Source organism: Typopeltis vanoorti, chromosome 22, assembly GCF_054136105.1.
Source record: "Typopeltis vanoorti isolate ZY-2024b chromosome 22, IOZ_Tvanoo_1.0, whole genome shotgun sequence".
NCBI classification, from domain to species: domain Eukaryota; kingdom Metazoa; phylum Arthropoda; class Arachnida; order Uropygi; family Thelyphonidae; genus Typopeltis; species Typopeltis vanoorti.
Genome location: NC_143570.1, coordinates 59641121 through 59664990, shown reverse-complemented (window position 1 = coordinate 59664990; position 23870 = coordinate 59641121). Strand labels below are relative to the sequence as shown.

General features: G+C 35.0%; 1 protein-coding gene across 2 annotated transcripts in view; it reads left to right on the top strand.

Moving 5' to 3' along the window:
• Tdg (Thymine DNA glycosylase) overlaps positions 1-23870 on the top strand; it is a 234747-nt gene that overhangs the window by 152289 nt on the left and 58588 nt on the right. For both annotated transcript variants that reach the window (XM_090412150.1, XM_090412151.1), the window contains exon 7: positions 14327-14409. In XM_090412150.1, coding sequence (XP_090268276.1) covers positions 14327-14409 — 83 coding nt within the window. The remainder of the gene's footprint in view (positions 1-14326; positions 14410-23870) is intronic.

The following is a 23870-nucleotide window of genomic DNA, read 5'->3' as shown; positions in this document are numbered from 1 at the left end:
AAATAGCATTTATTTATTATTATTTTTACCTATTTATTTATGTTTTTTAATATGACCCCTACACGAAAGGTTGCAAAACCTGAACAGCTGGAAGTCATAATAGTCTTTGGAAAAATTGCATGAAAGGAGGTTTGAAAAGATTTGATTTGATAAGATTTCGATGGATGTTGAGCAGTGGCTTCTAATGCTTTTTCATGTTTAGAGGAAAGTGGAAGAATCGGTTTGGCATAGCAGCATTTTTGAAAACTATAGAAAAGATGATGCTGAAAGAAGAGCATCTATGGGAGCATCACATGAGATGGGGGAAGGGGAAGGTAATTTATTAAGCAGATTATCCTCTTGTGGATATCAGCAAACATTCTTGTGGATGTTTTTGTTGAATCATCCCAAATATGAAAATAGTATTCTTAGGTTAGGTGCATTTCGGAGTTATATAGTGTTAGAGGTTATGCTGGTTAGAAGTAGTGTCTTGGATGGAAGAGGACATGAAGTTTTTGGAATATTGAGAGGCTCTGGATGCATTTATGCTTGAGGTGTAAGTCAGCTGAAGAAGAAAAATCTGATCTTGACTGGAGATCTGAATATTATCAAACGTAAAGAGAGTGAAATCTTCCTTACAAGAAATATGACATTGTTTTGTTGTGATAGCATTTCAGTTTATCAGCTGATCCTCACCCCACTTTAGAATGGCTTGCAAATCAGTGTTTAAGACGTTCGTTATTTTGAAGATCTTTGAATTATTTGAACACCAGTGTTATCAGAATGAAGAAGATGAATGGAGTGTACTGTCCTCGTATGAGTTTGAGGTTTGTAAGAGATGGGCCTTAATGTATAGGAGGAAGAGTGTGGGTGATTATTAAAGCCCTGAGCTACTGTGGTATTGCTTGAGAAATCTAAAGAGGAAACTTGTGATGCAGGGCTAGTGGGGGAGGGGGAGCAGACAGGCTATAACATGATAGCTTGATGGGTCAGCTTGTATGCTAGACTGATACTCTACAATGAATACTCTACATTGTCAAGAACAGCAATATGGCACTTTCCATGGCTTATGTCCAAAGGTAGATGCGGTTGACTAAGAGATGTTGTTTGGAGTGACATTTGTAGGATCAATATTTGGTGGGCATTTTGATAGCAAAGAAGCTGGCTGACTGAGTCTCCATTTCTTTGACAGAATGGAGGTTAAGAGCAATGGGACAATAGTTTGATGGCTGACTTATTGCATTTTTTAGGGATTGGCTGGATATAGGCTTCTAAAAAATAAAAAAAAATAAAAATCTTTCATGTTGTTGCATATAGTGATGCTAATTTTGGAGTTCTGATGTCTTCTTGGTAGAAAAGTGGAGGCATTAATTCCATCATTTCAGTTATTGAATATCATAGTGTAGTGAAAAGATCAGAGCAGAATAGGTAATTCTGCTCTGATCTTAAAATCTCAAGGGTAATTATATAGTACTTTGAAAGTACTATATAATTATCCTTTTTCACCTCACTAATCCCCAACCTCTCTCTCTCCCCTCCCAAAGTGACATTCTCAACAAAGGTTCTATGCCCTCTTCAGTGCTAGTGCTGAAAAATGGAAATAGATTAATCATACAAAATCAGCAGAATATTATGAAGATGTAAAGATCCTAAAGGGAACTTATTATATGCTGTATATCTGCATTGGCTTGCTTCACTTAATATACTTTAAATGACTAGTAATTGTAAACAGCAAGAAGCAAGACAACAAAGGTATTCAGAATAAAAGAAAGTAAAAATGTAAAAAAAGTTCTATGGGAAATTTTTGGTATTGAGACCACATTATGATGTAAATAAAAAGTTTAATAAAAATAAGCAATTAAAACCTTATGAGTTTCGTAAGTCCTAAGACTTGCATCATCAGGGGTACTGGTACATAAACGTTTTACACAACGAAAGCCTATTTACAATTAATTACACATATTAGATGTTTTTGATAACTTCTGGCTTATCAAAATTTTATGTGCCAGTACCCCTGAATGATATAAGTCTTATGACTCACGAAACTTGTAAGGTTTTGATTGCTTATTTTTATTAAACTCTTTATTTACATCATAATGTGGCCTCAATACAATACAGGTTTTAGTACAGTCTCCATACATCAAAGATATCTTTTTTTATCCAGTTTTTATGTCACCTTTATCATCTCAAATTCCTTTTACAGCACTCTTTGCAGCATTTCTGAACTTTTTCAACAGCCTCCAGAATATTTTGCCACCTTCTTGATATTTATTTTCTATGTTCTTACCAAAGTCTTCCCATGACTTTTATTTAGCTAGTTTTACACCGTGTTTAGCTTTCTTACATTTGTCTCTGTATTCTCAAAGAGCACAAGCTGACTTATTTGCCAGGAACTTTCAATATGCTTTCTTCTTTTCTTTCACTGCATCTTTAACATCCTGTGTCCACCATGGAGTTTTGATTTTTCTATCCTTACAGAGATGCCCTCACCACATGCCTCTGGCTGAATCGATGTTTTCTTCAGGGCTTGCCACTAAATCTCCAAGACTGTTCTAAAACTCTTTCATTTATTCTTGAGTAATTGTGTCATTTAGTCTACAGTTCACATCTGAGAGTTGCTCAACTTTTATATGCATTAAAACTTTCTTACATGTTCTTCTTTTCAATATGAAATTCAATTTTATCCTGCTCAAGACCATTTCTAATCGTACACTCTAGTGTCCTGCACCAGTGAGAAAACTTCACTATCAACAATAGCATAGTCAGTGACACTTTTCTTATTCCTTGCCTCTTCTCTCCATGTGAATGTATGCACATTTTTATGTTGGAACATTGTGTTAGTAATAACCAGTCCATGTCCTGAGCAGAAATCCAACATGTATTTCCCATTATTATTAGCTTTGCTATTTTCTCCAAATTTTACCAAAATATTTCTGTATGTCTGATAATCATTTCTTACTCTGCTATTTAGATCCCCAACAAGGATCAACTTTTTCTTTTTCACTGTGTCAGTTGCTTTTTCTAAAGACTCAAAAAATTCCTTCTCTTCTACCTTAGTAGATCCTTCTGTGGGACCATAGACACAAATAAATTTCATTGTCCAGTTTCCCATTCTGATATTTGCCCACATCACTTTACTTGATATTGCCTGCCATTCAAGAAGATTAGCCTTGTATGTAGTGATGAATACTATTAGCTAATCCTTTCTTCTTTGTGATTGTTATTGCCTGAATATAATATTTTGTATTTATTGCTTAGAAAGATGTCACCAGTTTCTGTCTTTTTTGTTCCAGTCAATCTGAAACATAAAATTCTGTCATGTTGTACCACATCATTTTACTTGCAGTTTATGTCAATAATTAATACAATTTGGTCTGCTAAATTCCAAATTGCCACCCCTATTTTCATTCATTTAGTATCCTGGTAGATACCCAACAGGTACTCCACTAGAAGGTGAGGATTGGACATTAGGTTAGAGGCCCTGGTCTGTTCTCATCATTCCTTTAAAGACTATGTGGAGGTCTCCTCTTAGTTAATATAGTTTTAATTCTTAAGCACCCTTTAAGTGCCATTAGGCCTGATATTAGAATTCGATGTTAAACTTTGTTCTTTGCTTTATTCAGGTGATGTTGAATTCCTAAACATTTAGTGCAAGTCTCCGAGATTCTCTAGCTAAATTGAATAACAGTTGTAACAAATTTGACATAAGAAAATCAGCAAGAAAAAGATCAAAGCTATGAAAATAAGGAGGATCATAGAAAATTTCAGCTGCATTCTAAATGGAGACCCTATAGAACAAGTATAATATTTCAGCGAATTTAGGCACAGATTTTAGTGTTAAATCTGGAAATAGACAACAGAGTAAACAAAACTGGTATGTTGGGTAACCAGATGAATAAATGTATATGGAATAAGAGAGGGGAATAGGCCCAACTACCACACTTGCAGTATACAAGACAGTGTTTAAACCAGTTTTAAGTTATGGATCTGAGAGTTAGGTTAGAAATAAAGCACTTGATCAAAGACTAGAGACAACCGATATGAGAGTTCTGAGAAAAATTAGGAGTCTGGACAAATTCCATCAATGGTGAAATCATATTAAAAATTAAGACATTAGGAAGGAAGAACTTGAAGTTGTTTGCATTCAAGAATGTGTGAACAGTGCTAATCTATGGTACTATGGTCACTTAAACAGAATGGGTGAGGAAAGGTTAGCAAAACGTGTTTGATGTGAAGATGGCAGGAAAGAGACCCAGAGGAACACCAAGGGCTAGGTGGATCGATTCAGTCAGAAGTGCCTTAGAAGCATGAAATGTTAGATATGACAATATCGGAATTGCAAAAATGCCATTGCAACTGTTGAAGATTTAGCACAAAACTTTTGATGATTTAGCAAAAGATCTTAATTCATCCTCATTGACCATCCATCGCCATTTGCAAGAACTTGGAATAGTGTCTTAAACTCAGCAAGTGGGTTCCTCCTGAACTGATGCACAACAGTCGAAGAGAGCGCATCTGCATTGCTCTTCATTCTCAAGAAGTTCAATCTCCATTTTTGAGCTTTTAGTCATGTCCCAGTAATGAAAAGTGGATACGTTACAAGAATGTTTAGCACTGAACGCAGTGGGTTCATTAAGAGGAATAGGCTAAACCTCAGCCAAAACAAGACCTTCATCCTCTCAGAAGATTTTGTTAATCATTTGGTGGGATAAGGCTGGTATTATACACTTTGAACTCTTGCCACAAAACCAAACAATTGCAGCTGAAACATACTGTGAACAACTCGATCGATTGATTGAAAAACTGAAAGAAAAGAGGTGTTCTCTGGTCAATAGAAAGGATATTGTTTTTCGCCATGATAACGCACGCCCTCATAGTTCAAGAATCACCTGTACCAAGATTAGAGGAACTTGGGTGGGAAAAGCTTCCACATCTTCCATATTCTCCTGATCCTTCAGATTACTGCTTATTTTGAAGTTTGCAACATTTCATTAATGAAAAACAATACAATACATTAGAGGCACTGAAATTGAGCCTATGCAACATTTTTGCCTCTAAACCTCTTGAATTCTATAGAAATGGCATTATGAAGCTTTCACAACGTTGGAAGAGTGTTATTGATTCGAATGGAGAATATATACTTGATTAAATTTGCAAGTAATTTCTTTTACATCCTTTCAAAACTTAATGCTAAAAACAACATTACTTTTGGGATGATCTGATATTTTGCAAAGGCTAAACATCAGCAAAAGCTGCTCAAACATTGTAATAGCCTTGAGAATTGATATTGTGAGGATGCCTTCCTGCTGTTAAATTGTGAATGAAAATATTTATAATAATAATACTTCATTCATAATTAACATCATCTACCATATCATAAGCAGGACTTATTTAAATTTATTCTGTTAGTTTCTTGCTTATAAAATATTATTCATGTAATTCCTTTTAAGTTTTGTTAGTTAATTTTATTTATGTGATTTTAAAACATATTATAGATATGAAAAGGCTCTGTACTAAAGCAGTGCTTCCCAAACTTCTGGATGTCAGGGCCCCCTTTGCAAAAATTAAAATATTTCACGGTCCCCCTCGAAAAAAAATTATAATAGAGAGATATATTATTATAATATTTATTGTATTTATATTCAATACAAAACATACACAGCGAATATTGCAAAAATCAAATGCATATATTACATTTTTTGCCTCTTACCGTTTGGTTCTGAAGACGATGCAGGCTTTTCTGGTAAAATATGAAATACTGTCCTTTTTTTTTGAGTCTGTTTCTGCTTCTTCTGGTTGTTCGCGGGAATGTTTTTTTATCAACCACTTATCCATCTCAGGGTTAAGTTTTTTAACATAGAATAGATCAAATAATATCACCATTTACTGATACTGGCACACTACAGACTGATAACATGAAATTAGTGAATATTACCTGATTAAGGGGGACCAGGAATATTTTTCTCTTTTGTGACTTTTCTCCCTTTAAGGCAATAAGCCTAATGCAAAACAAACAGCAAAGGCAGGTTATTAAAACATGCGGTATTAACAAAAGATCGCGCAACTGAAAGATAAAAGCATAGCTGACAATTGAGTTGAAATGCTAACTCTCTTCAACCGAATTCCATATGTGAAACTGCCATAACATTCATTATATATATATATACAGGGTGTTCGGGATAAATTTGACATATTTATAATTAATTATATTTTTCCGTAAGTTACATGTATTAACACACACTTCTCTTCATTTAAAAGTTTGGACCCTTCTTCATTCATATACAAGATGTCAGAAAGGATGGATAGCTGGAACCCACCTGAATCATGGAAGAGAATAACTTGTATCATGATGATTCGTGCCCGCCATCAAAATAAGGATATTACGACTGCTGCCCAATGCTCCCTGAATACAGTAAAAACAATCAGGCATGAACTAGAGACTTGCAATGGTGACTACGAGGATGTAGCAAGAAGAAAGATCCCTAGCAGACGATCTGATTGCGTTCGTACAGCAGAATTCCTCGCAAATCTGCAGGAACAGGTGTTGAAGAACCCTGGCATTGGAATTCGGGCTTTGTTCGTGGAGTTGCTAACTGTAGTCAAGCCCTGGATAACAAGGGTAGCCAATGGTAGGCCGTATGTATGGCAGCAGGATTCGGCCCCTTGCCACACCTCTGGGAAAAGTCAAAAATGGTTGTCTGAAAATTTCTACGACTTCACCAGTCCAAATGTTTGGCCTCCAAACTCCCCAGACCTTAACCCCATGGATTATTTTGTATGGGGCGCAGTTGAAAAAGACACCAATCGCACTTCCAGTAATACAAAAGCCCAGTTAATGGATAAAATTAAAACAGTTTTTGCGGCCCTTCCCATTGAGACTGTAGCATCAGCTTGTTCGAGGTTCCGAAGCAGAATTGAAGCTGTGATCGATGCTAATGGTGGTTATTTTGAGTAAATCTTGTTGATAGTATTGTAATTAACTCTGCCTGTAATGTTTTTTTGTCAATTCATTAAATTTAATAGATACAAAGAAGATTTTCTTTTTCCTTACGAAACTGTCAAATTTATCCCGAACACCCTGTATATATATATATATTACTTAGTTTTAACACTTTTACGAATTTTAACACGTTCGGTTGAATTTTATTGCTGCCTTGGGAAATCGAACTCGCACACATCTAATTAATAACGATAGTTTTTAGTTAGACTGTGTTTGCCCATGCAACAAATGGTTTTGTTTCAGCTATACAGATAGTTTCTGTATGAGGGGACATGTGATTCATTAATTAGTGTGTTTTTATCCCAGTTGTCTCTAATTGCACTATTTGTTGAGAAATATATTACACAGACTCCTCATACCTTATTCACTGGCATAATAAAAGTACTCGTTTTTATTGCCTCTGCAGTATAGTGGCTGTAAGGGAGGGCGTGTTATTTACCACTGCAAGTGAGTTACTCTCTCCCCACATGAACTTGTTTAAGCCTTTTTTCATGTGTGAAGTATATGCGAAACTTTTATTGGTAACAGAAAACTAGCTCAGATAACAGTGATATAATATAAAACGAGTTTTGATATGTATATAAAGTCAATATCAACAGTCCCTGATTACGAATGCGTGATGAAAAGGACAGGAAGATTTGGAGCTTCCCTGGAGAGCATTCAAAGTAAATACAATTAACCACCACTTTGAAATGAAACATATGAATAAGCAATATTTACTAATATTCATTAAGCACTGAAATACGCAGGAAGCAAAGTTTGTGAACCAACACCAATGTGTGAATTTTTCCATTAAAATATAAAAAATAGCAAAAGAGAAATAATAGAAGTTAAATACATTACTTTTAAAATAAAAAAAATCTACTTAGTCTTAAAACATTTAAAATTTGTTTTCATTATTTCACGGCCCCCCCTCAACAAAACCTACGGCTCCCAAGGGGGCCGCGGCCCACAGTTTGGGAAGCGCTGTACTAAAGTGTCAATTATTTTATTTACTTTATTCCTTTAATAATAATATTAGAAACTGTAATGTATGTAATTTTAATATATCCAGAAGATTCTTTGTGATATCATTTGATTGGTTGTTGTGAGAAAACATGCAATTTTCTCCTAGCGCGTGTTGGAGCGTAAACTACTGTATATGAAGGGGAAAACAAGCTTGATGGGAGCATAACCGGTGAGAACCAGTTTTTGGTGGGAAAAAGGAAGGAGTGGATACGAAAATGAAAGTAAAAAGAGAATTGAACAGGGGAGTATAGAGAACGGTAGCTGGAGGGGAATTTTAACGTGCCAAAAACGGAATTTAAAGGACCGAGAATCGCATGGCAATTTAACTTACATTTTTCTGAGTTGGATTTTTACGAAAACTTCCTAATGCCTAGCAGTGAAATAGTGCTAGAAATAGGTTAATACGTATAAAAAAAAAAAAAAAAAAAAAAAAAAGAAGAAATAGGTGGATAATTTAAACCAAGTGCATAAAGGTTATATTCTCCTGAGTCTATAAATCAGCCGTGGAAATGGAAGATTCTTTTAAGTTTGTGTTACTACAAAGTAAAAGTCAGCAAGGACTTTAAAAATTGTTGTTTGATCTCCTTAAGATGTGATGAAGCTATATTCTGGTAAGATTACCTATACTATACTTAGTATAGTATAGGTTACTATACTATACTATACTTAGTGAGAAGAAACGAAAATTAATTCCGCTGAAAGTAAATTATTCCTAGTTGCTGTATTCAGCGAGTCAAGATTTAATGTGTGATGTGCTAAGACTTTTCCCTCTTCATGTGATAAATGCTATATTATTGAATTAAGTGTTCATTGACTGAACGAGAATACTGTGAAGCTTATTTGATGTAATTTAGGAATCTCGAATTTACAAGAACTAAAATTGATTGACTGAGCTTAGAGAATTACAAATGAATGTCTGATGGTTCATGAGTTGTATTCTTTGTGAATATCTTGGACTGATTTGATATTTAAAATGTTTTGAAATGTAACCTTGATCAGAGTAAAGTTATGATAGAAGTCCTTTGTAACAAGAAGGATCAGATCTGTTAAATATAATCTTTAATTATAAAGTTTAAGCTCAGCTGAGTAGTATACTAGAATCTTAATGAGAGCTTTGTATTCATTTAATTGTAATGTCCCTGTTGGAATACTGTGTTATAATGTAATTTATGTGACACTGCATTATATAATTTTGTTTGAATTGAATCTCGTATTTGCCTGATTGTTTCATTGCACCACTCATTAAAATAATTCGAATCTCAGCAGGAACCCTATGTAATAAAAATAAAAACCTCCACCTAAAATCACCTTATGATAACCTGATACAGTTGAAGGTTGATTTATCTAAGTTGCTCTTGCAATTTCTAAATATGGAGTGGCACAGTATAATATAAATTTTCTTCGTATTCGATTGATATATCAGCCTACAACCAATAAATACCAACGAGAGAGAGTTATAAGACGATAAAACATGATTGAGCAGAAATTACGATTAACACTGCAATGTGTCATTTACTCATAATGAATTATAAGATCTATTTATGAGTAAAGAGAAAATGACTGTTTTGGATCATAATTTCCAGTAAGAAAAGTGATCCCTTTAATTTGGGGAAAAATCTTTTCTTCATACAAGCTTGTTGTTTATCATGGATCTATCATATTGCTTAAAACTAGCAGAGAACTGATGGTATTGTATCACATCTGGATTGTTAACTTAACTCTTTTATATTTATTATTATTATTTTTTTAATTATGTGACACCCTTCAGAGAGTCCAAAGACTCATCGAGGGAGGGCACCTATTCTACAACTCTCCATCTCCACCACTCAATCCACCAACTACAATGTACCGCAACTACCTTCAACATCTACCACCGACCACCACCACTAGCATTTTCAGAGACAATCACAAAGATCCATGTCCACGGGGATTCGAACCCGCAGCCTTTTGGCTGGAGAGTGAATATGCTCTCGGCCAACCAATCATGATGTGATTCAAATGTGATCCATAAGTTTTAGAATTTTTATACTGTTATTTCTCCTATAACATGTTTGCAATGCTTAAATTTGTTCATATGCATTAGATATATAAGTGGCATGCATTGTTCAACTTAACTTTGTGTTACTCGACGGCGCAATGTTGTGCAAAATTGCACATAAGCTAACGTATGTGCAATTTCGCACAATATTGCACTGTTGAGTAACACCTAGTAAAGTTGAAAAATGTTACCCATAGGCAAACAGTTTTGCTTTTCCTGAATTCAAGAAAATGTGTAAATTTTAAAAAAAAAAATCAATCTTTTTAAGGTTGAGTTACAATTTTACAAGTTTTAGCCACCCTCCAAACTTGCTGCACCTAGGCATTGTCTTTGCTTAGTTAACAACAACCCTGCTGTGGAGGAATATACAAAACACACATCTCAACTTCTCTCTCTCTCTATTACCCCATTATATTCACATGTGACATGTTGTCATGTCAGTGTCTATCGTGTTGTTCTCCCACTGTTGTGTACTTTTATTGATGAGTGTGTAATACAGCATCCCAAACATAAGTGCTCTGGTTGTAAGAATCCAAGTAGTGAACCAAATGAAAAAAAAGTGAATCAAAAGGAATACCTTAAGTATTGAGGATAAGCTGGAAGTAATAAAACATTTTGAAAGAAGAGAGAACATATGATATTGTAAGTAACCTAAAGAAATGCACATTGCACACACCATCAGAGACAGCGCTATGAAAATAATAGAAACTTCTTTAGCAGGAATGAATGAGAGTCCTGCAAAGTCAATTGGAACAAGACCTGAAAGAAAGACAATATTTACTGCAGTAATGTATTTCTTTACTCACCAAGAATTAAAGATGTTTAAAATTGTAGTAGCATTTTTATTGAGTTTCTTATTATTTTATGTTTTATTTTATTTTAGCATACAGCATAACTGTACACTACGAAAACTACATGTTTTGGGTGCTCAGCCCTCATCCTTACTTTTCCTATAAGACTTGTTATTTTTATTGTGTGAAATTCTATATGCAGCGATTTTAACATGTTGACTGCCAATATGAGATAATTTGTAGTAGGCAATCTAGCCGAGAGGGCCAACTACGAGTTATCTCGTAGTTGCTGGATTTGCCTTTTTCGGCAAGTCCAGCTGCAGCTGCGAGTATATTCGTAGTATATAAGTGTAACTAAGTATAGTTGGCTTCTGGGAAGAGAACAAAAAATCAAGGCTGGCGTACATGAACAGAACATTTATTCATACAGTGAAAATCAAATACAAAGTAATAGAACAATTTTATGATATTTTGTGATATTTTTTAAAACAGTCTTCCACACAAAGTGCTGGCTTCTCTTCACAGGCTGGACAATAATATTGTGTTTTCATAATTTTTTGGCTTAGATACAAATTCGACATGGCTTTGTCAGACGCAGTTTTTTTTTCGGTAGGTGGGATACTCTCTAAATAATGAACTTCTTCCAATCTAACTTTCTTTGAAACTGGTAGAATCTCTTTTCCAATCAGCGCTTCGACGAATGTTTCTCGAAATTTTATGTTTTATGTTAGAATTAGTTACTTTATGAAAAAATTTGAACTCATTGTGTATATATATTTCTATAATATGTAATGCAATTTTTTTCAGCCATCTAATTGTCTTTCTTAGCGGTGAGTAGTACAACAGCATTTGATCTGATCGGTCAGTGCCAGACGTTCTTCCTTTATTATAATCTCGAATGATGTTTGGTCTCATCGAAAATTTTCCATTGCAGTTGAATGCCTCTACCATTTCAACAACATGCCTGTTAGAAATATAAAGTACTTCTCTTTTGTCTTTCCGTTTACATACTATAGCAGGACCATTTCGCTGGCAAAAAACCTCCCCTTTTTTTCAATTTTTGATTTACCACTTCTATGGGATTTCCCTTTCTGTTATTACATAGTGTTCCATACACATACGTTTTTTGTGCAGTCAATTTCGTAAGACTAACAGAATTATAAAAATTATTCATATATAATATGTACCCCTTATCAAGATATTCCTCCAGCAAGTGCAAAACAACTTCACTTGTGTGACCCAAATTATGGTCAGTTTCTTCAGATTTACCAGAGTAAATTTTTATTTTCATAGCAAGACCATCGGACTCGCACAGTTCATAATGTTTGATTCCGTATTTGTGTTTTTGATTTTGTATATACTGACGAAAACTTAATCTTCCACGCCACAGCATCATTGATTCATCCATACAGATATTTTTATCTGGTACATAGTTTTGGTGCATAATAATATTATTCAGATGATTCAACATCGGTCTTACCTTGTATAGTCTGTCAGAAGATGGTATTGAGTTATCAGCGAAGTGAAAATAACACAATAACAACTGGAATCTATTTCGACTCATATGTGATTGCCGAAACATTATATTATAAGGTGAGTTTCTACTCCAGTAATGCACTATTGTTGGAAGAGAACAAGGGCCCGTTTGTAATAAAAGTCCAATAAAAACTTTCATTTCTGCAACGCTGATGTCCTTCCATTGTGATGCCCTGTGAGATTTTCTTACTCGTGGAAGTTTTGCAATTTCTTGCTCAGCATATAAATTAGTTTGTTCGACCAGTAATGCAAGAAACTCTTCTGAAAAAAATAAATCCACCAATGTTTGTACTGTAAAATCTGTTGTGTCCAATTTCCAACCAACGTTCTCTTGGAAAATAAATTGTTCAGGATCTTGTTGTATTTCAGTCCACAAATTATCATTCATGTTTGATGTTGTTGCTTGGGAGGTATCAGGATTAGTCCAGTACGTTACATTTACTCTTGAGTGTTTTGTTTTATAAGGTCTTACCTTGTATAGTCTGTCGGAAGTGGTATTGAGTTATCAGCGAAGTGAAAATAAAGCAATAACAACTGGAATCTATTTCAACTCATATGTGATTGCCAAAACATTGTTATAAAGTGAGTTGCTTCAGGCTTGGGGATGACTTCATCTTCGCTGCCTCACTCGAATCCTCAGAAGGTTCATAATCGCTAATGTCGTAACCATCCTCGGCAAAAATCTCATCAAATTCTGACTTATTTAGATTAGCATAGTACTCAAGTTCTTCTTGAGTCAGTGGTCTTTTCTTATCCATATTATGGGGTTATAACATATATTATAATAATAATTATAAAACAAAATACTCAAGCGAAAAGTAAATGTAACATACTCGACTAGGTTTGATTCACTACTGATGAATTTACACTCATATCACTAACTCAGCTTTTGTGAAACAACGACAAGTCGAAGTGCGTTTAAGTACGAATTAACTCATAGTTGGCTACTGCGAAGAACTTTCTGTTACATATGCCAACTATGAGATAACTCGTGAGACCTTTTTTTTCCCAAAAAAACACATTCTGTATGTTTTTTGATGATTACTATGCATTATAATTAGGGTTTTGATATGAATAAATCTAATTGGCTTCTGAGACCCGAATCCTGAAAATTGGTAGTCAACATGTTAAGGAACGATATACTGCATTATATGATTTTCATTTGGAATTTTTAATTGAAGTAAAAATGCAGAAATTCTGAGAACTTGAGTTGGCATTGTATTAGTGTTTATGAAGCATGAATTTTTTCCTTCCTTAAAATTTTTCTGTAAGGCTCTTTATATCAAATTTGTACATTGTGACAGTTTATTTGTTCTGTTACGTTCTCCTCTCACAGAGTAAACACTATTGTAGTGAATTCATTCGCTATAACAAACTGTCAATAACATCATAGCTAAATTATACATCATAAACACCAAGCTATAGTATTGCTAACCATCCACTGTGTTGAAAGTTTATTTTTCACTTGGTTAGGATATAATAAATTTAGTTTAATCCTTTATCCAAGTGTGAGCAAACAAAGTTTGTGCCTGAAAGTATCTTCAGGACTGGGGTAAGATGGTGTTATAACACAGTTTATTGTATGGCAAATCAATCCATAAAGAGACTATCCTTTCGGTTCCTAAGAGTTTATGGTGAGAGCGAACTGTACTTGCGATAGATTAGTAATGTGTACTTGGATGAAGGGGGAATCTGCATCAGACCATTTCTGTATGGATATTTTAAGAAATTTTCTTCAAATGTTCGGTATTTTTAGTGGTATGGTAATTTGTGTACATGGAGGTCATGTGGTTTTTCATATAAGAAAGTAAGTTTTTCACCTTACGAAATAAATAAGCAGAAGTTAAAAATGCAACTTGGAGACTAATGCATAAGCTGTCCCTGACTTTTGATCTCAAGAACACTGGGGTTTATTTATATTTCTAAATGTGCAAGTCAAGTTGCTTATTTTATTTATTTATTTTTTTTTTTTAGGAAAGAAATTCGAGAAGGTGCAGAAATCCTTCTTGGAAAACTAAAAAAGTTTCAGCCAAAAATTGCTGTATTTAACGGGAAAAGTAAGTATTATATATTATTGCTTGACATAATATGTAACTTATGTTTAAATGTGTATCACAAATTTTTAATCAGTGTTCAAATCCCATTCAGAAAGAAAAAACCATTATATATATATATATATATAGCCATCTTATACAGAGGTGGTAGTGCTTTTCCTTCTAGAACTTTTTTTTCTTCATGATGATGCAGATATAATTAACTGCTCTATTGTGGCATTAGATTTATATGAAGCACCAAGTTACTTTTCAGTGATAGGCCATTGTCCATGATAAATTAGTGGAAGATGTATTATGATTGTTAGATGCATCAAAACTGACTGCCTCACCTATGCTTTACTTATTTATGAAAGAGAGATTCATATTCTCTGAGCAGAATGTTTCAGGCAAAACTACATTAGGCATTCTGATATATGATCAAAAAGTTTGTGCAACTTTTGCAAAGTTAATATTTTGACAAAGATTATATGGAAGCGATTTTAGTTGGCACTTTATCCATTGGTGTACTTTGTAAATATGAATGCATGGCGCAAAATATAATGCAGGATCCAGTTGCTTTTTTAACTAAGTTGGTCTCTTTGCTATAAAAATCGATTATTATACATTGTAAAAATTTTTATCTTGAAGGCAACTGAAAAAGCTTCAGCTTGCTAAATATTATTTGTTTAATTAGAAATTTGGTCTATTCTGGAATTAATTATACTGAGTATAAAGTTGCTGTTCAGTAAAATCATAAATTAGTGAAAAGTGCAAAAAATGAGTACTCCAATTCTGCTATTTGAGTATTTTACTGTGAGTTTAAAGTGGGCCAAAATGCTCAAGCAATAATCAAGATTTTTGCACAGCCTTGCAAGAAGATACATTGAATTAACACACAACTCAAAATTCATTGGAGATTGATGGTGAACAATATTCAGTATGATAATCATAAATAATTTTGTTTTTAAATTACTGGTGTAAGTATATAAGCTAAACGTTTATTTTAATTGCCTGTTTTAATTTAGCTTATCTTCCCTTTTAGTCAGGCCCGGTGGCCTTCCTTGGCCAAGCAACAGCTTAATGGAAACCGCATACTGCTTATGATAGGGAGTTAATCCTGTCTGCACTTCTAATTTATTAATAATTGAAACAAAAAAAAAAACAAAACAAATAGCCTTTTATATTTATGACATACACCCCTTTGAGGGTACATATCAGGAATTTGATGATGATGATGATTATAGTTTTTTTTTTTATCGAACAAATTATTAACAAATCTAAAAACAATCATCATCATCAAATATTCCTGCCATGTACCCTCAAGGGGTATACAGAATATGATAGTACTACATGAAAAATTTACATCATTACTAACTTCCTATGTACAATTTTCCTCGAAATCAGTCTGTTACTTGTCAAGACTCCAACATTATCAGATCTTATATTTCTATCGTCTAAGGCACTTTGTACCGTATCAATCCACCTATATCTTGGTCTTCCTCTGGGTCGTTTTCCTGCCAACTTGGCAAAGAACACTTGTTTTGCTAATCTTTCCTCGCCCATTCTATTTAAGTGACCATACCACCTGAGATTAGCTCTGCTAACGCATTCCTGGATGCTGACAATCTCAAGTTTATTCCTCATATCCTCATTTTTAATATGATATTGCCATTGATGCCAGCTGTTCATGCCTATAATCTTTCTCAGGACTCTCAGATCCATAAGTTAAAACTGGTTTGAACAATGTCTTGTATACAGCTAATTTAGTGTTCTGACTAATTTCTCTCTTATTCCATATGAATTTATTCAATTGACTTCCTACCGTACCAGCTTTGTTGATTCTGTTGTCTATTTCTATATTTAATTTACCATCTTCACTAAAAATTGTGCCTAAGTAACAGAAATATTTTACATGTTCCACAGGTTCTCCGTTCGCAACACAGTTGACATTTTCAATGATTCTGCCTATTTTCATTGTCTTTGTCTTTTTATTGCTGACCTTCATACCATATCTATTACAACAGTTATTCAATTTAGTCAGAGAATCTTGCAGACTTGTAGCAGATTTATTTAGAAGTATAACATCGTCCGCATAAAGCAAAGAGCTGACATTAACATCTCCAATTTTGATATCATGTTTAATACCACTTTCCTTCATAATGTGATCCATATAGATAATGAATAACAGAGGGGATAATGTACATCCATGTCTCACACCAGATTTAACATTAAACCATCTTCCTGTACTTCCTTCAATTCTAGCTGCTGACTTACAACTCAAATAAAGAGTAAGTATTGCTTGATATAAGGCCCCATTGACTCCATATAACTGTAGCGTTTTGAATAGCTTCTCTCTTGGCACCTTGTCATATGCCTTTTCCAAATCAACAAAACTTAAATACAGATCTTTGTTATATTCCCATGATTTCTCCACTATTTGTCATAAAGTGAAGATCTGATACTGACAGCCTCTATTGGACCTGAATCCAGCTTGTTCTTCACCAAGCTTTTCTTCCACAATTCTTCTCAACCTTTTCTCAAGTATACTTGCATAGATCTTGCCAGGAACACTCAGTAGGGAAATACCTCTGTAATTCTCACATGCAGTTTTATTTCCCTTTTTATATATGGGTACTATGAGAGCAGTACTCCAATCATCAGGAATTCGTCTTTCTGTCCAGGCATTCTGAACTATGCAGTGCAGCCACTGTAAGACTTTTATACCACCATACTTCAGCATTTCTGGTTGAATATTGCTGCCTTTCCACATTTCAAGCCTTTGATAGCTTTTTCTACTTCAAGTATGGATATGTATTCCTAACTGTATGCCTGTTGAGTGTTTTTTTATCACTGTGTTGTCATCACTGCTTGTTTCATTTAGCAATTTTTCGAAGTAATTACTCCATACTTCAAGGATATCTTTTCCTCCTGTTTTCATCTCACCTTTATCATCTCTAACTCCTTTTACAGCACTCTTTCCTGCATTTGTAAGCTTCTTCAACAACCTCCAGAATATTTTGCCACCTTCTTGATATTTATTTTCTATGTTCTTGCCAAAGTCCTCCCATGACTTTTGTTTAGCTAATTTTACACAGTGTTTAGCTTTTTTACATTGTCAATGTATTCTCTAAGAGCACAAGCTGATTTATTTGCCAGGAACTTTTGATATGCTTTCTTCTTTTCCTTCATTGCCTCTTTAACTTCCTCTGTCCACCATAGAGTTCTAATTTTTCTATCCTTGCAGACAACTTCACCACATGCCTCTCTTGCTGAATCAATCAGGGTTTTCTTGAAGGTTTGGTTCCTGTTCTCTGTTTCATTTTTTCTTCAATAATCTTTGTGTATTTTAGTCTACAGTTCACATCTGAGAGATGCTCAACTTTTATTCGCTTTAAAACTTTCTTACATATTATTCTTTTCAATATGAAATTCAATTTTATCCTACTCAAGACTAAATAGTGATCACTTCCAATTTCAAATCCTCTGTACACTCTGGTGTCCTGCACCAGGGAGAAACCATCACTATCAACAATAACATAGTCAATGAGACTTTACTTATTCCTTGCTTCTTCTCTCCATGTGAATTTGTGCACGTTTTTATGTTGGAACATGGTGTTAGTAATAAGCAGTCCATGTCCTGAGCAGAAATCCAACAGGTATTTGCCATTATTATTAGCTTTGCTCTTTTCTCCAAATTTTCCCAAAATATTTTTGTATGTCTGACAATCATTTCCTACTCTGCTATTTAGATCCCCAACAAGGACCAATTTTTCATTGTGTCAGTTGCTTTTTCTAAAGCCTCAAAAAAATTCCTCCACTTCTACCTTAGTAGAACCTTCTGTGGGACCATAGGCACAAATAAGTCTCATTGTCCAGTTCCCCATTCTCATATTTGCCACATTACTCTACTTGAGACTGCATGCCATTCAAGAAGATCAGCCTCATATTTTGTGTTGAATACTATGGCTACTCCTTTTCCTTGATTGTCATTGCCTGAACGTAACATTTTGTATTTATTGCTCAGAAAGATCTCACCAGTTTTTTTCTTTTTTGTTTCAGTCACCCCTATTATGTTGATCTGGTACTTATCTGATTCCTCAGCTAGCTCCATTTCTTTGCTATTCAGGCTTCTTATGTTGATAGTACCGATCTTTAACTCTCGTGATGTTGAGTTTGACTGTGTTTTCAGATTTGGTCCAGTAGCTGACTTTACGCTGTTCACCCTGGTTCCTTGGCGAAAACAACGGGGGCCTTGTTTAACCGGGCGATGCCCCAGCCAGCATGAAATTTTGTCATGTTGTACCATCATTTTGTATACTGTTTTAAGCCAATAAGAATACAATTTGGTCAGCTAAATCCCAAATTGCCAGCCTATCCTTGTTCGTTCAGTATTCAGGTTGATACCCAACAGGGTGCACCACGAGAAGGTGAGGATTGGACATTAGGTCAGAAGCCCTGATTCTCGCATTCCTTTAAAGGCTATATGGAGGTCTCCTCTTAGTTATACAGCTTTGATCTTAACATCACCAGAGTTAAAGATCGGTAGTATCACCATAAGAAGTCTAAATGGCAAAGAAATGGAGCTAGCTGAGGAATTAGATAAGTACCAGATCGACATAATAGGGGTGACTGAATAAAAAAAAGACAAAAACTGGTGAGATCTTTCTGACCAATAAATACAAAATGTTATATTCAGGCAATGACAATCAAGGAAAAGGAGTAGCTATAGTATTCAACACAAAATACGAGGCTAATCTTCTTGAATGACAGGCAGTCTCAAGTAGAGTGATGTGGGCTAATATCAGATTGGGGAATTAGACAATGAGACTTATTTGTGCCTATAGTCTCCCAAAAGGTTCTCCTAAGGAAGAAGTGGAGGAATTTTTTGAGGCTTTAGAGAAAGCAACTGACACAATGAAAAAGGAAAAGTTGGTCCTTGTTGGGGATCTAAATAGCAGAGTAGGAAATGATTGTCAGACATACAAAAATATTTTGGGAAAATTTGGAGAAAAGAGCAAAAGCTAATAATAATGGCAAATACTTATTGGATTTCTGCTCAGGATATGGACTAGTTATTACTAACACCATGTTCCAACATAAAAATGTGCACAAATTCACATGGAGAGAAGAAGCAAGGAATAAGAAAAGTCTCATTTACTATGTTATTCTTGTTGAGAGGCTTATATGCTAGTTATACATGATAACTATTAATTAAGGAATTGACAGCATATACTAGAAATATAAATTAAATAAACTGCAATATATACTTTCCAATATTTTTGCAAACGTCACGTTGCCATCTTCTTGGGAACTTATTAGAAAGACAAGTGCACACAAGTACTACATAACAGCCAATGAGAACCGAAGCTAGAAAGTTAACGTTTTCCTTAAAGTCCTGATGGTGCCCCCTGGTCAGCTATATTGGTAGTTCTTGGACTTTGGGCTGAAGTTCTTCTGATAAATGTTTCCCAAATTTGGGGCAGTCTCATGCATCCAGATTTGTTGAGGTTTGGCATGTTCCTAAGGGCTGAGGCTGATTCCATGAATAGTCTTTCATATTTGAACTTGCTGCGGTGTATTACTGTGGCTTTCTTCCATCTTATTCTGTGGAGAGTATCCAGAGCTTGGTCTGCAAGCCCAGAGTGGCTGTACTTGTGAAATCGGATGTAATCTTTGTGTTCTGAGATTCTGATATTTGCTGTCCTGCCTGTTTGGCCAAAGTAGGACAGTTTACAGCTGCAAGGGACCTGGTATACACCAGGTAGGTCTAGGGAAAGTGGTTGCTCGATAAGGGATGCCAATTTTCTATGTGGTCTGTAACAGGTGGTCAAGTCATGGTTTTTTAGGATTTGTTGATTTTTTCGCAGGTGCCTCGGATGTAGGGAATGGTGATGGATCTAGAGTAATCTTTTTTGTGAAGGGGAGGGGGTGGTGGATAACTGGGTTAAGCATTTTTTGGATTATTTTGGGGGGGTAGCCATTGGCTTAGAAAGTGTCACAGATGTGATTTAGTTCAGTAGTTAGGGCTTGATCATTAAAACAGATTATTTTTGCCCTGTTGAATAGTGTCTTAATAACTCCATATTGTTGTGAGGGGGGGATGATGGGATTGTTGGTGAATGTATCTGCCTGTATGGGTGGGTTTTCTATAAACTGAGAAAACCAAGGTTCCATCAGGTTGGCGGGTGACTAGTGTGTCTAGGAAGGGGAGGTTATTGTTTGCTTTTTTTTCCAGGGTAAACTTGATTCTAGGGTGTTGGTTGTTTAAGTGTGTTAGGAAGGAGAGGAGTGAATCTGGGCCATGTGGCCAAATAGCGAACACATCATCAACGTAGCGAAGTCATATGGTAGGTTTTTGTGGGGCTGAGTTTAAGGCTTTCTCTTCAAAAGTCGCCATAAAAAAAGTTAGCCAAGGGTGGGGAAAGTGGTTGTTTGTAGAATTTTTCCTGCCAAACGAAATAGCCTGAGTTCATTGTAAACTGAAATAGGGCTGAGATATCGGGAGGAAATTTAGCTTGGATTAGCTCTAAGGTTTCTTTGAGGGGGACATTCGTCATGAGGGGGGACATTTCAATTTTGAAAGCAGTCAGCAAGAGCTGACTGCTTCAATTGAATTTTCTGTTGAATGGCGATTCAAAGATGGCTTGTAAATGTTGAACATTTTCCTGTGCTGTCAGTAATGGTGTGACTATTATATTATTATTATTAATAATTTGTATTACTTGATAAAGAAATATGGAATTTTACCCCCTTTCTAATTAAACAAATAATATTTAGCAAGCTGAAGGTTTTTCAGTTGCCTTCAAAATAAAAAATTTTTACAGTGTACTAGGGCTGTTCAATAAGTAATAAGACTAATTTAACTGTCACGAAACCACTCATCACAATATTAATTTCTGTGGAATAAAGAAATGTTGCTGTCTGTATTAACAAAAGAAGTTGATGGATGGCGTATACGGGCTGATGTGCCAGAGTGTCACGTGACTAAACGCAAGCATGTTTTGGCATGCCTACGAGCCGCGACCAGTCGTCGAAATGGAAGCATCTTTGAAACAGCGTTATGCGATTAAATTTTGTGTGTGTTTGCAAAAATCGGCATCAGACACTTTTAACGTGATACACGAAACTTTCCACGATGAAGCAATGTCGAGGGCAAGTGTTTTTCGCTGGCATAAAACTTTTAAGGAAGGTAAAATGTGGAAGATCTTGAACGTGAGGGAAGACCTTGAATGTCCATCACAGAGACAGTGATCAACACAGCAGCGATTATCATCAAGGAGGATCGCAGAATTACAGTATGCCAGCTGCATGTTGTCCTGAATATTTCTGTGGGAAGTGTTCACTCAATCATGGCTGAACGTTTGGGACTGAAACGTGTTTGCGCCCGATGGATTCCCAAACTTTTGACACCGGAGCAAATGCAGCATCGAGTGGATGTGTGCACAGAATGAAAAGAAAGACTGGAACAAGAAGGCGACAACTTCTTAAAACACATCATTACAGCAGATGAAGCTTGGTTGTATCACTATGACCCTACAATGAAACAACAAAGCAGTGAATGGAAGCATTCGTCTTCGCCTACCCCCAAGAAAGCAAAAACTCTAAAACCAGCTGGTAAAGTTATGACCATAATGTTTTTTTGACTACGAAGGCATCGTTTACCAACACGCTGTAGAACTCGGGAATACTGTAAACGCTCATACCATGTGGATGTTTTACAGACAATGGTACAGCATGTCAAAAGGAAGTGTCCATTGCTGAAGAATGGCTTCTTATTGCACCACGATAATGCAAGGCCACATATTGCTGGTGGTGTAGTGGACGTTTTGCAGAAGAACAACATAGATATCCTACCACACCCTCCATACAGTCCTGATCTTGCACCGTATAATTTCTGGCTGTTTCCTCAGCTCAAGAAACCACTAAGAGGCCGCCATTTCAAAAGCAACAAAGTATGTGTAAAAGCTGCAGAGGCGGTTTTGAAAGAACTCTCAAAAAACGGACTTTCACATGTGTTTAAGAAGTGGACACAACCTTGGGACAAATGCATCGCGTCTAACGGTAGTTACCTCGAAAAAGACCATGTAAATGATGACGATTAAAGGTAATCTGTTTTCTGTATAAATATAGTCTTATAACTTATTGAACAGCCTATGTATAATAATCCCTTTTTATAACAAATAGACCAACTTAGTTTAAAAAGCAACTGGATCCTGCAGTATATTTTGCGACATGTATTGTAATGATATGTCTTGTCTGGAAAACAAATTCCAAAGAATATGTATATTCACTATTTAGTCCTTGATTGGCTCACTGGCTTGTGACAACTCTTTTGAGCTGAATTGTTGGTTCTTATCAGAAACTTGACATATGTAAAAATACATAGAGCAGCTAATATATGGGAGTTGTCTTTTGTAAGTGAATTTCTGATCATTACTGAAATTGATATCTATAAATGAAAGAAAAAGTGAACAATTAAAGGCTTCTGGTTCTATATCCACCTCTGATTTCACTGCAATATGTGTTATTACTAAACATTTGGTTGCCAGCCTGTCCTGTTCAGAAGTTGGATGATGAATGAACAAGAATATAGTTGACAGTTTAGAATCTGGCCAACCAAATTATATTGGCTAGCTACATATTCATTATAAAGGTGCACCACTATTTTTATTTATTTAATTTTTTCATTAGTTATGATTTCACCACAGATCCAAACCTCGTATATGAAAAAAAAGGTAAATTTTAGTTAGTTTTGCTAGCTTTGTTTAAGTCTTGAGAATGTATGATCAAAAGATGTAGATTCAGAGATAATGTCCTTAAATTTGTCCAGCACCAAGACTGAAAGTTATGAACCTCAACATTTCTATTTGTAGATTTTTTTTCCTGTATTTATTATCAAAGGTATCAAACTTGCTGTCAGTTGCAGAACAGATACATTGTTAATCTGGCTAGAATTACTATATTTTGTATTTTAAAAAAAAAGTGATAAGAAGAATTAATGCTTAGAACTACTGCTTAATATATAAAATCATTTAATAATTAATGGCCGTCATAAATTTTTTTATTCATGTTATAATTGTCTTTAGTATAGATGGTTTCATACATAAGATGATTGACCAAATTACTGAAAAGAAGTAAGCTTGCTGCTTAGAATCTTTGATTAAAAAAAAAGTGTGGAAAAAATGATTGCTAACAATCACAGATAGATCAGTTTTGTAATAGCATTCTTGCTATTACAAAATGGAATACAGTGACCCCATTCATTATGACATGCACTGTAAATATAATCTTGTTCTGCCTTGACCATTAATAAGTGATCCTGAATATGATTAAAGTTCATCAAGCTATGGAGAAATAATCATTTTGAATTCCTCTTCAACAAAAATATGCCTAATTATACAGAGGGAAAAAAAAAATTTCAAACCATTTTGCCAATGTACAATGAAATTATTATGATGGGGGGGGGGGCATTCATCAAGCAAATG